Source organism: Nelusetta ayraudi, unplaced genomic scaffold, assembly GCF_046127955.1.
Source record: "Nelusetta ayraudi isolate G7.1 ecotype Tasmania unplaced genomic scaffold, CSIRO-AGI_Nayr_v1 ptg000042l, whole genome shotgun sequence".
NCBI classification, from domain to species: Eukaryota; Metazoa; Chordata; class Actinopteri; order Tetraodontiformes; family Monacanthidae; genus Nelusetta; species Nelusetta ayraudi.
Genome location: NW_027466092.1, coordinates 6,237,195 through 6,251,148, shown reverse-complemented (window position 1 = coordinate 6,251,148; position 13,954 = coordinate 6,237,195). Strand labels below are relative to the sequence as shown.

Here is a 13,954-nt window from a genome sequence, read left to right as displayed (position 1 = left end):
GGCCTGTGTTAAAGGTTTATTGCCTCAGGATATCAACTGTGTTCTGCTGTGCAAACTGTGCGGAGCCTTTGAGGCGAGGTTGCGATTCCGGGCTATATAAAGCTGACTTGACTCTGAAAAGAATGCTCCGCGCATGAGGTCCCAGGGTCTGTCCACAGAGGCTGGCTTATACTGTACAGAGTGTTGAAGCCCTCTGAGGCGGATTTGGGATTTTGTGCTGAGTAAAAGTGAGTTGGCTTGGAGTGCATCTCATCCCGACTTTTCGTTTGGATGGGGTGGGGGGGGAAGTGAAGCAAAGCAGAGAAAATCCACCCGAAAGTGAAATGAGCGCGGATTTATGCAGGGTGGAAGGAAACAAAGGCGACACTTTTTCTCTTCCCGCTTCCCGTCGCTTTAGAAAAAGCTGCATTTTGTTTTGGTTTGTTTATGTAACGCTAGACGCGGGTAGCTGTCACTGTCTGCAGACGCCGTTCAGGTACGACTCCCCACCAGGATACGCATCCCTCCAGCCTCCCTCCCCGCTTTCATTCTTGCCTGTCTGACAGCAAAGCGGAGTGAGAGCCCCCAGTTCGCTCTTCCAAGTGATTAGTCAGCTCACAAATAAAACATTGTTCCCCATGTGGGACACAGGCAGAACTTTCTCCCAACATTGGATGTACAAACGCTTTGTTTTTTCAAGTTAGAATCAAGTCCTTCGAGGGATATAAAAAAATATAGGCACGATAAGGTTACACCTCATGCAATTTAACGGTTTGATATTTAGTTTGGAAAAGTGTAGACTGGATTCCTTGAGAAATGATTGAGCTTAAAATGCTGCGATATAAATGTGGAAACAAAAAGTGTATCGGCAATAATGTGGCAGAATCTGCATTTTGTTGTTTTTTGTTTTTTTTATCCCGTCCATCCCGTCCATCATCTTTTCTCGACACGGGGAAATTAAAATGCTTCCACATCTCAAATTTCAAACTGGCTGGAGGATTGGTGATGTAACAAATTTCTCACTATGTTCTCCCTCGCTACATGTGACATCTGTCACTTTTGCTCTGCTAATAGATTTACACCTCTCACAGAAAGTGACACTGGCCTTGGGTGAAACTTCAGAACGGAGCTGATGAATGAAAATGCCTTGAGCCTGCACAGGTGAACTTAATTCAACCATCTGTAAACCTTTGGATGCACATGTCCAACCGTTCAGTGTCTCAGTATTGCATGACATGTTCTCTATCAAGTATTTGGTGTATGAATCCACCGCTGAAATGTTCTTATGCAGTGACAGTGGAGACTGTCCTCTTCATCAGGCTGTTCTCATTTTGGCATCGTGGTACCAAGACGACGGCAAACAAATACGCCATGAGAAGTTATTGAGACACTGTTATTGTGGTCGCCACCTCTGTTGTTAGCTTTTGTTTTGATAAATTGTTTGAGAAGAAGGAATTGCTTTTGCATGCTTCTATTACCATGCCCAGCTTTCATCATAATCTGTATTGCTGCAGAACCTTTTTACATTTTCCATACATTGAATCTGAAAGTCAAATAGCCTTTACTTGTTTGTCATCAAAGAATAATGGAAAAATGAGCATCCATGGTCACCGTAGTTCCCACTTCCTCTGTTTAGCTTCACTAAAAAAAACGACACCTTCTGCTGATAAGACCCGTCATCTGACACCCTCATATGCCCACAACAACAAAAAGCCACTTTCAGTAGTACAGCACTGCCAAATGGACTGTTAGTTGAATCTGGAGGTGCTACTGTGGTCTCTGTCCATTCACTTCATACTTGAACACACAGACACTTGGCGGGAGGGACGTGTGAGGTACACATGCAGCAACTACCATGCATAGAAGACCGAGTTTGTCACAATATTACAAATGTCCAAACGTCAATTAACCTGTTTCCCTGAAGACAAACCAGACCAGAGTGAGGTCCTCATGAGCAGACCCAGCAGTGCTGAGCTTCAGCTGACGAGTCATGAAGCACTGCGGCCAAAAGCACCAAACTCAATTAACTGTGTCAGTGCACCCGCAGTGTTTGCCCTAATTTATTTACATAACCCCACTGTTCCTGGCTGGTTGGACCAGACACCGGAGATTGTTCTCACATGGGGAAGGCCAATGTTTTGAGGATGGGAACTGTGTGTGGCCCATTACTGTGGCCCATTGTCAGTCATGTCTTACAGGGTTTCACAAAATGAAATTCCAGAAAACAGCTTTCAAATGTTGAAAAAGTGCCAGAAAAGTAAAATTCAAAAGGCTAAAACAGAAATGATCTGGTCATTACTCAGCTTCGGCAATGCATTTTCAGAGCCAACTGTTTATCTTGACAGACTCTTGCCAATGTCCATATTTTTTCCCTCCAGCTTTGACCGGTGGTTTTGTAGTGATCCATGCTTTTCCTGGGAGCATGAAGTGACATCAGCGCTGTCTAATGACTCTGTGGAAACATGGAGCGGTGTTAACAAATGGCTGGCCAATTTCACACCAACATACTTTGGAAGATTTGTTTACAGCTCATTTAAACATTAAGGTTACGCACAACATGTAGGATAAACTGTGCTTGAACCCTGGTTCTTCTGGAAACACTGGGTATAATAATGTACGTGGATAAATAATGCAACTCTTTCGTGTAATTAGTGCAGCTCCCTGAATACATTTCATCAAATTAGACCCCGGGAGTATTTCCACTGTGGTTAATGTTGCGTTCAATAGTGACTTGTTACTCTGCTCCACTTACCCAAGTCATCTTTAACTTCCATTAACAAAACCACATCAGGCATCACTGGGTTGTTAATGAAGGAATATTTAAGACTTGTTTGTTTTGTCGGGTGCGAGGTGCAGTGTCGCTTTCGCGGCCGAGAAGGGGCGCCGGAACGGGAGTCAAGAGTCAAGTTAAAAAAAGAACAAAATAGCCCAAACAAAGCAAGAAGATCAGCGGCTACAGGAAGGTGGAGACAATAAGAGAGGTGCATGGATTATGCTAATGCTGGGATGACAGCTGTTCAGCTGGGTGGGAGCAGCTGTATCCACTGAGGGGCATAAAGCCGGAGCCAGGACAGGAGCCGTGGTCAGTGGCACCGTGACAGTAAAAGTAGCCAGAGCAGAGACACAAAGGAAACAGAGCTGCATGCAGACATATAGGTTGAAAATATTCAGTCTGTAAATATGTTATTATATTAAAATTGCGTGTAATTTTCAGGCTCAGAGAAGTGAAGGCTTGCTTCAATCGTGGTGCAGCAGCACTCTCCTCAACCCCTCCCTCCCATAGACACATAAAGTGCGGCTGTTAATATGATGAAATCAATTTTTCTTTGTTGACAACAACAACAAAAAAACATTAACACACCGCACACAATTAAACTCAACATTTTCATTCAAGCAGTCCTGTTTGTTTGTAAAATAAAAAGTCTCTGTCCATCTGAATACAATAAGCAATGAAGTGTAAGAGAAGCGTAATTGTTTTTGCGTCTTCCGTTTTTCCAAGTCCCCAGTTGTGAAGGTAACAAATTGAATTAAATTGAGTGTAAAATTCGGTGCTGTCAACTCTGGGCCTACTTTCTTTTTGCACACCTCCATTTGAGATTGATGGATTGATGCACCGCAATGCAAGGGAGGCACTAAGAGACGGCGTATAACGAGGAGGAATAATGAAGAGGAGTGGGGCCTGCCTTATTTACATGCGATGGCATGTGCTAATGTCGACGCCTTTGCCAGGTTCCTTTTAAAAATAGAAACATTGTTACCATCTGCTCGAGGAAGAATGTATGGACTCATGCACGGACGTGTGGGTAGTGAGAATCACTGGAGGATGGAAAGAGAAAGGTGGACTCGCTTTTCATAATATCCACATTTATTTGGTCTCTTTGATTTATTGCAGTAAACATGCTGTGCCTGGCCAGACATAAACAGATGCATCCACAAGAACACACATCATTCTAAAAACAGGAGACTTGGCCACATTTCCATTTTCACAGGTGGTCTCTCACTCATCTCACATTCCCACCTGTGCCCCCCTTTCGCCACCTTCATGTTTATTCCCCATGTCTGATATTTCTGTCTGATTTTACTGAGACAGGAACACAGTTCCGCATCTGGCCATTCTTAAAGGAGGGATGTGCTGCCTTCTTTTACTGCTGACTTTCAGGTGGGACAGTGGAGGTGAATGTCAGACATCTGAAAGTCTGTGTCGGCAGTAATTTGCATTAAATGGATGGAATTACGGAGATTGTGTCTCCGTTCCTCCAGTCAGAGACGTCTACTTCTGTTTCTTTTGCGAGTAGCAAAGTAGCAAGTAGCTCCCCGAGATTTAGGAAACAATTTAACCCCAACCGATCATCACCTGAATGTCTCTTTAGTGGCAAAAATCATCACGTCACATTATCACGGGTCTGGTGAAGAGAGAGTTGGTAGATTTTGGAGCTTGGAGAATAATTTGTTGACTACAATGAAAAATCGCATGCTGTTAGAGGTAATACACTGTAATTTCTTGTATATTCTCAGAGGAGAACACTGCTTATCTTCAGTTCAATTATAGAACCGGACACACTGTCACCTCAAGCACACTGTCAGGGACATACTGGAGCAAAGATAATGTATATGTATATAATGTGTCCATTTACCTCTGTTTGAAACACTTTAACACTTTATCAAATTACGTTGACACGGATCTGATGTAAAAATGCAGTGTGCATTTTGCAAATGTAGAATGGTGGAGACTTTGCACCACCAGCCAATGCCATGCATATGGCTGAGTAGTGAATGTGGCGCGATGACTTTTGAGTCCACTAGCTCCCGTTAGCGATCACTACATATTCATACTTCTACGACATTTGTTTATTATTTGACAGTATGCTGTTTGTCTTGCCATGTGTAAAGCCTGACAGACTCATCTTGTTCCAGCCCCTCTGCCTTCATTGATGTATCAGGGTCCAGGTCAGGCTAAGTTTACGCACCTGCTCAGGCTCTCTTGAAAAGCCTCTCTGATTAGCTATAGCCAGGTTAAGTTGAGTTTGTGGTCCCGGCGGCTGCTTCCAACTCCAATCCCCGCGTGCTTGCCAAGATGCTCTGATCGATGGACAGATTTGAGACACACAAGCTTCATTCAATCCTTTGGCTTCATCGATTACCGTGACCATTACAGCCTCCTTGGCTCCTTGTCCTATCTTATTCTCTAATGCTTCGCTCTCTAATTTCCTTCTTCTTTGGTCTCATTCTGGAACTTTGCTCCCTCGTTTTAATTTCACAGTATTTTCCTCACTTGTCTCTGCCTCTGTCAGCCATTTCCTTTGTGTCTTTGTCTCTCGCTGCCTTCCTTTTATCTTCTCCATCTCCCACCATCTCCCATATCTCACTTTATCCCTTCCTCTTCCACCCCCAACACTTCGGCTCCCAGTCCCGAGGTACCGGGCTCCCAGCAGTGGATTACCACACATCTGACTGCTCCCGCAGTCTTCATGGTCCAATTAGTTGTATAAGATTGAATATCAGTCAAAAACTAGCGCAATTCAGATGAATCTGTGTTTGCTTGGACAAATGGTATGTGGTTAAATGTGTGTGGGTGATTTCCCTCTGCAGTGGAATTACAGTAATGTGTGTTACTAAAGAAAGCCTCTTGTTGTGGATGCAATGCAACCCCGTAATTTTCAAGGGGTGGGTGGGCATGAGGGTTGGAGGGAGCGCACGTGCGAACATCAGCAGCCTTATCTGTTCCAGTCTCCTCCTTGAAAAAAAAAAAAAACAGTCTGCCAATTGGATCACAGCCCAATTATAGCAATTGCTGAGACACTCATGGAAGAACAGAGCGGTGAAAACCTCAGAGACTCAAAGAAACGTAGAGATCAAACGGCGAGAACGAAAAACAAGTCGAGTTAGACCTAAAAGAGGGGGAGATCATAAACAGATGCTTGAATAGGTAAGAGCGTGAAGCAGTTTTGCAGTTCAAAAGACGACTTCGGGTACAAACAAGCATGAATTTCTAATTATTTATAAATACAGCTTGAACCTCACCGGGAAGCATCTAGCGTGTCTGCTTGGACTGTAATCAGAAGAAAGAATATGTTTCAACAGAGGTTTAATAACCTCAGGTCTTGTGCCGCCCTCTACTCAGCACTCTTTTGTGTTTCACATTTTAGCTTCAGCCTTCGGCGAGCAAACTCAAAGTTTGGAAAGATCAGGTTTGAGTTTATCCAAAAATTTGAACAAATTTAGGATTTCACAAAGACATTTTTCAAAAAGTGGTCTGGTTAATTGCATTTTTTGAGCTAACAGTTAGCAGTGTGAAAAGTGTGTTAGTGAGTTTAAGGCTACCAGATGTGTCAGATATTGGGTTCCACCTGGGCTCCACCAGAAGGGAACCAACCTCAAGGTGAAATCAGTTTTTTTATGTCTGCAGTGAACTTCCATTTTTGAATCCTTCAGAAGAACTGCAACTGAAACAGTCACAGGCACCTATCCTACTTTCCCCGCTAACCAGATACATTCCCTCTTCACCTAAGTGGACAGACAGTGGCGGGTCAGCAGCAGTGTTTTGTGAGGACAGGGCACAAGGCAAGCGGACGCAAAGATCCATGTAATTGCCCTCCCCTCTTCTCTGCCTGAGCAGTTTAATGAATGGTGGCAATCTTGGACTACTGTTAAAATGGTAACGACTTTGTGGGTCAGCGGCTGGCCTCTGATAAAGGGCTTGGCCAAGGCCCAGTGCAAAAATGACTTGAACCAGATGTGACCACTCAGGGGTGGCTGGTGTCCTGAGCCATTAGCGAGGCCATTGATGGGAAGGAAGAGGGTAATGGGTAACTATTTGGATGAATGAAGCACTTTATGTTGAAGAAGTGCATGTGGACTCTGCCTGACAAAGCCAGGACAGAGAATTAGCCTGACTGAGAGGTGCTAAGAATGCTTTTTCGGAATCAGAGCAAACTGGCTGCTTGTGTTCTGGTGGAGAATTAGCTTTTGACAACTAACCTCAAGTTGTACTTGCGACTCCCTGAAATATCTTTGTATTTAAAAATCTCTTTGATCCCATTTTGGTCAATGTATAATTTCAAAAGTTAATTGGCCTTAATGTCTTTAATCTCTTGGCTAAACCACTTTTAATTGAAATGTTTTTATTTCATTTTTTAGTTTCAAATTCTTTTTTTTTTCTTTTAGTCCACAATTTCTCGGGAACATATCTATCTATCTGTGTGTATGTCTATATATAATATGCCAAGAGTCAAATAACGCATCATTAAAAATTAAGTTCACATCGATTTCCACTACACTTGGGCATTTATGTTCAACTCAGCGAATCTCACGCTTGAATAATGCAAGCTGGCTAAAAAACAGACTCTTTTGTCATAAAGATAGTCGAGGAGAGGGAAGAGCCACGCAAAGCTGTATGGACGACTTTTAGTGGTCGTGCAGTAGTGCAAGAGTTGGACGTGGACTGGAGAGGCAGTGTCTCCTGAGCTGGAACACACAACAGCTGCACCCGGAAAGGGGTAGGGGGGGACAGTGAGGCGCTTTAACACGCAACTACGACATCCTGTGTCGGAAATAGGCTGAGAGAATTTTTCCCGTTTGTCAGTTTTGTCGCTTTTCCTAATCTAGCAACTCCATCTCTGATATTAATCCCAACAAACAAAGAAAAAGGTTCAAGCCAAGGTTGTCAAGTCAAGCAACAAATTAAAACGCCGTCGTGCGGCTTGTGCGTGTCTGTCATCCCGTCCGGGTGTGTCGCGAGCGCGGGCAACGCGGTGGCGGTAAGGCAGACGGATGCGGCGTCAGAAAGTCAGCGCAAAGTCATCCTGCTAAATTTAATCACTGTGGAATTTCGCATTCGTGCTCTAAGAATATAAATTGGATTTCATCATTTTGGGGGGGGGGGTGAAGGGACAAAAATGAGCCCCTGCCTTACGTCTCACACTGTCATGAATTGTTTCTCTGTGTGGTCTGTTCGCTGAGAACCCACCACCACCACCACCCCATCAGAGGGAAGAGGGGGGGGGGGGGTGTGGAACACTTGGATGGTGCACTTGTGTCTCACTGTTTTGGAGTTGAGGATGAATAGAGTCATTCTCCCCTCAGACCCTCACAATCTCCCGATGCCACTCCCAGCCCCTATTCCCTTTCTTTAACTTTTCCTCCCTCTATCCTCCTCTTAATGGCTGATTGATAGCGGCTCCGCAGACATGCAGCTGATGGGAATGTCTCTGGGGACAAGTGGCGGTTGTCAGGAAGGAGTTCATGGTCGAGTCGGCCATGAGTTTGACTCTCAATAGGCTCCCTTGTAACTTTTGTATGAAGTCACCCCGAGGTCCCGACCACCCTGTTGACTTTCCCCCCAATAAAAGCCGCCGGGGTCTTTGTCCATCGGCGTACAAACAAGAAACCCACAGAGGCCGATAATGTGGTCGGGCTGTTACAAGGTGGCGTCAGTGGAGGATTGCTTTCTGAAAAACAGTTTGATTATGTCATAAAGTTCACAGGAAACTGCCCCAAGTCCAGTGATTTATTCCCTCTGACGCCACAGGGTTGCATTTGCAAGAAACAGGATTTAAAAAAATAGAATAAAAATCTTCAGACCCAACCCTGGATGGAATGGAAACTCAGCCAGTGCCAACTTTGCCTTTAAGCCCAATAATCTGTAGGTAAGCGGTGCCAAGCTGTAGCCCTGACGCGCTCCACCAGAGGTAGTGCAGGAGTTGCAAGTTGCTGTAATACAATTACAACTTTTTGTCATTGTGGCGAGCCATGCTGCTGCCAAATAAACGCTTGGCCTGCCTGCTGCTCACTGTGATTTATGGCCAAACACATCCCTGCCCTGTCCACCCACTCCCCAACCCCCTGGAAAAAAAAAAAAAAAAAATCATTCAGCACTCGAGTGGAACTTAGGCCTTGAAGACCGACTCAACAGAGGGCTGGAGACGCATAATGTTTTATTGATATTGACGTGTGGTTGAATGATGCATGCCTCAAGCCCCAGGACTTGAAAGAGGATCCATTAAGAAATTGAAATAACATATCCCGTCTTGTACTTTCACGCTGAAATTGCTATGTTTTCATGCCATTTTCAATAGATATATGTAACCGCTTTCTCCAGTCGGAGGAAAAAAAAGACTTGTTTTAATGCGTCTGTGCATCGTTTCAGGAGTCGGTCTTTGTTTTCTTTTTTCCTTCCCCCTCACGCCCACTCAGAGCTGTATGACTTACTCTGCCCTTTATTTCTATTTTTCTGCCTGAAACTCTGAGTCATTAACCTTGTGTCCCAGCACTTGCAAGAGCTGCTGGGATGGAGAAGGAAGCTGCGATGAACCCAATTTTCACCAGCTGCGCAACATCAAATTTTGTCGCGGGCATGGCTAACAAGCAGCTTGTTGACACATCCAAACCTTGAAGAACACAATGGAGATGGATATTTTTCTGTGAAGGAACTATACACACAAATTCCACTTATGTGAATGGAGGAAAAATATATATTTTGCACTGCACAGAAATAGTGTTTGCACTGAAGCACAGAGTGGTTGTTGTTTTGCATCTTATTTACTGTCTTCTTTGTACACTTGAATCTTGACTTCCTCCCCCATTTTGGAGGCTCTGGCTCCGCCCCCTCTTGGCACCCTGTCAGTTGACACACGGATCAGTGAAGAGACACGTTCAGATATCACAATCTTGAAAAAATTGAAATTTCGCGAAATTGTACAGAAAAACAAATTGATACCTAGCAGATACCAAAAGGGACACCTTCTCTCTGCCGTATTCTCTGCTTCCTTCATCACTTGACTTGAATTGCCCATGTAATAGTAATGTTGTATCCCTGTTCACTCAGTGCTCAGGCTGAGTGCTCACCGCGCTTGATGCTGTATGGAATGTGCAGATCGATGGTTTTGTAGGGGCCCATGAAGTGAACAACTACAGAAGCTCAATGATTTTAACTTTAGGCCTCCCAATGTTCTATCAGGGAGAAAAACAAAATTAAAAATCATCAAAATTATTTCTTTCCTTGTCAGACGCAACCAAAGTGGATGCCAGTTTTAGTCTCAATTGCTTATGAAAAGTAAAAAATAATTTCATAAGAAAGCAGGCATCAAGTCATCAAGGCACCTTTGAAAACCACCTGTGCCTCCAATTCCCTGCTGGAGTTTTAAAGCTTGAAGAACAAAGGGAGTCAGAGATTGTGTCGGCGACGAACAAGTTCTAAGTGTGCAGCTTGGTAGATCTAATCCGTACGTCAGGGGACCGGAGCTGCAGTGTCGTGCTTTTCACCACTATCTCATTAGAGCAAGGACAGCTGTGCAGAGGCGGACAGCCTGTTTTCCAGAGACCCTGTTTGAGTCACAATGGGCCAACGACCAATCAGGAAACACTTTCTGCACATGACACATGAGTCACAGAGACTCACGCTGTAGTTTCGCTGCAAGTCCGCTGCTCCAGGCCCCAGGTTGTCATGGCGTTAGGGAGACATACAAGGCCGTCACCAACCCGAGCGACGGGGTTGCTGCTCGGGGGGCGAACGCCGTCTGCCGGGGTTCTTTTGGGAGTCCACAAACATCTGTGGGAAAACGCGAGCGGCACCGGGGTAGGAACCCCTGAGTTTGGGTTGCTTTGAGCCAATTGCCTGGAGACTGCGCTCTAGTGGCTTTGATGGCTGGCTGTGTTATGGAAATGGCCCTCGACCTCCCAGAGCTCATACCACACATCCCCGGCTCTGTCGCTCCACTTTGACCAGCCTCATTTTCGGTGCAAAAGCCTCTTTGGAGACGGTTAACGAGACCGACCCTGCCTCAGGAGAGGGGGGGGGGGGGAAACAACAAAAAACACAGCTTAGGGTTTCAATTTGAATTTAAATTGGTTGGGTGTGTCCCTTTACCCTGACACAAGAGGGCAATATGGATACTTTTTGCTCATCGTGAGAGGGGAGGTTTGTAAAGCTGATCATTTTAAGGAAGCAGTCGGGCCTGCGGCCAGATATCTCATTAAGTTAAAGCAGCGCTGCTCTTATCCCAGAGGATCATCGTGGTCTTTAATCGTCTCATGCACCTGTTCTGCAAGCAATCTGGAGGTCAAATAAACATGCCAATCACATGGACAACCTGTAATTCACTACTTCACTGATATCGCTGCTTTTTTTTTTTTGTCCAGGTGGCCTCTATCTGCAATCTCCAGATCTATGATCAAACCCAATTATAGACTTTTCTTCTACAAAACTTTAAAAAGCGTACACAATGTCCAGGAATTAGCTTGAGCAGTGAATGACGACGCTTCCCAATTTGGGTATGTAGGTATGTAGATGGTCACGCCTTTCGTCAAACATTGTAATATTGCGACCACTACTGCAAAAAGAGCTTTCAGGTTTTCAGGTAAACATACAAAATAGTAAAGCAATATAAAATACATACAGCACAATACAGACAGCAATAAATACAGTCATGCAAAAGTCAAGGATGAGGGAAGAACCATGTTCTCCCAGTGCAGGGAGGAGGATTTGCTCTCTCCCCACATTAGGATGTATCAGGAGCGTCCACACCATGCACCGTTTGCAGCGTGACTCTCTGCAAGCAGTCGCCTTCAACGGTGTTGGCAGCCGCCACCGAATCAGCAGCAGCAGCAGCAGCAGCAGCAGCCTCTGGGTCGGACCCCTTGGCAAATCAACTCCCCCGCCGCCTGCAGGCAGGCCTGGGCTTTCCCCTCGCTCCACTACCTAGAACAGCGAGTCGCTCTGTCAATCACAGCAGCGCAGCCCCACTGTTTCTGCCTCTGACCCACTGGCACTCTCGCCATGGCAACGCAAATCCCGGCAGACCTCGCTGTCAAGAACAGGAGTTCTCAGAAATATGAAAGACAAGGGCCTCTGATCCCGCGCGCACACACGGGGTTTACAGCCCAGTCCGGGATGTCTTGGTCACATGACCCACGTCTCCATAGATGTTGCTTTTTTCTTTCTTTTTTTCGGTCAATATATGTGCCCATTACTTCCCAGAAAACAGTTTGCGGAATGAAATGAAGTATTTCTTCTAAGAAATCGCCTGAAAAAAAGTGTGTCTCACTCAAATTCACTGTTGAGCTTGCGCAGTGACGGCTGGATGGAAGACTGGGGGAAGCTCAGTGTGAGCTCTTTGAAATCAAAGTGGCAAACACAACTATTATTTGATCTGGGTAATAGTTTCCCCAAGCTCCCTCAAACAATGCTTAGCACCAAAATCAGCATCGCTGCACAGCCACAAATTCTTTTTGCTGAAACTATAGATGCAAAGGGAAGATCAATAGTTTGATATTTTTCAGCTTCATTTTGTTCGAATGACTCTACTTTAGCTGCTTTAAAATATGGAGTAAAAAGAAAAACATCTCAGATTTTTTTAAACACCAAACATATTGGATGGATCAGGCACCAAAAAATGAATTATTGCTCACAGTTGAAACTGTTTCGTTCACATTTTTTCATTTTAGTCTTTGATATAAATATAAACATGATGCTAATAATTAACAATTAAAAAGGCAGTGTGCTTTATACTTGAAGCTTTTTGAATTCACTAATTCACTAAGACCATAAACACTTCCTGTTTCCGTTTTGCCAAACATCAGAAATGTGGAGTAGAACCTGCTCAATTCATTATACTGGTTTTCTTATATGGCCTGTGATACCTGCTGGTACTTGTTTTTTTTTTTTTTTTAACTCAAGGTCTTTATTTTTTATTCTGGACTTCAGTGGAGGAGCCACAACTCAATAATCCTCTGTTTGCAACCCCTTAAGCTGCTTGGTTTTAGGTTTCCGCCACTGATCAGTTGTTGCTTTAACTGTTTGGAAGTTGAGGCGAAACCACCAGCTCCCACCAGGCTGGAGTTGTTGCCTCTATCTTGATGAGATTATCAGTTGCCTTTATGATGCCAGAAAGAGAAGATTTCCTTGCTGACTGTCTGAAAAGCGGAGCAAACCAAAGGAATGTTTAACCGCATGTGTTCATTTCTGGATAATTTACCGACGGAACGCGCCACTGACGCGTCATTGTTTGGAAAACGCATAAACTGACACCTTTAAAGTTCACTTTGGTTAATTGCTGGCGATTCATTTGTTTATTGATTTTGGCCCCAGAAGTTGACGTTGTGTCCTTGTGTCTTGCAGGTGATCCTCATCCTGACCAAGTACTACCACGCTGACTCCACCAAGGTGCTGGAGAGCTCTCTGTGGAGGTAAGCCAAGCGAGACAGCTCCGCCGCGACCCCTTCACCTCCCGGTGCCGTGTCCTCTGTCAGGCCGCGGCAGGTCTTTCAGCGGCCGGCAGCAGCAGCAGCAGCAGCCTGGGTGGTGCAGGTCTCTGTTGTCTCTCCGCCGGCGCTTCCTGGAGGAGGTGGGAGGGGTTCAGGGAGTGAGGGCAGAACATCAGCAGGCAGCTCGACGTGTTGAGGGAAGCGGGTGGGAGGCTGGTGGGGGGGGGGCAGCAGTGCCGAGCATCTGTTTGGGTAGATAGCATATCAGCGTGGCACAGGGCAGGATGGAGGGCACCGGCAGCGCCAGGAAAAAAGGGGGTCAAGTCTCGCTGGCAGAGCTTCCTCTATTTAGCGCCGCCACCTCTCGCCAAGAACACTTCACACTTGTATTAGGCTTTTCAGGGGTGAAAGACAGAGGAAGAGAGTGAGAGATGGAGATACACCCTCTCTGCTCAACTTTACAACAAGTGTTTCTTGTGATCTTGTCTCATGGAATATTAATTTCCTCTTTATTATACAATGACATCCTACCGACTTTCCCCTCGTTGCTCGGCTCCTCAGTGTCGGTAGAAGGTTTGCGGACGCTCACAGCAGGAGGAGGAGGAAACACAATTATTTTTTTCCAAAATAATTACAGGACGAGAAAACAGACAGGTCGGGGCGAGTAACACGGGCTAAAATCATCCGCCGCGGAAAGCATTTTGGCTGGAGCAAAACGTGTCTGATAGTCGTACTTAATTCATGCCATTCACCTCACTGAGGCCTCCATGACTTC

The 13,954-nt window shown here is 45.2% G+C and overlaps 1 protein-coding gene across 1 annotated transcript in view; it reads left to right on the top strand.

Annotated features, from left to right (window-relative positions):
- sorcs2 (sortilin-related VPS10 domain containing receptor 2) overlaps nt 1-13,954 on the top strand; it is a 219,128-nt gene that overhangs the window by 54,272 nt on the left and 150,902 nt on the right. The window contains exon 2 of the mRNA XM_076033918.1: nt 13,094-13,161. Coding sequence (XP_075890033.1) covers nt 13,094-13,161 — 68 coding nt within the window. The remainder of the gene's footprint in view (nt 1-13,093; nt 13,162-13,954) is intronic.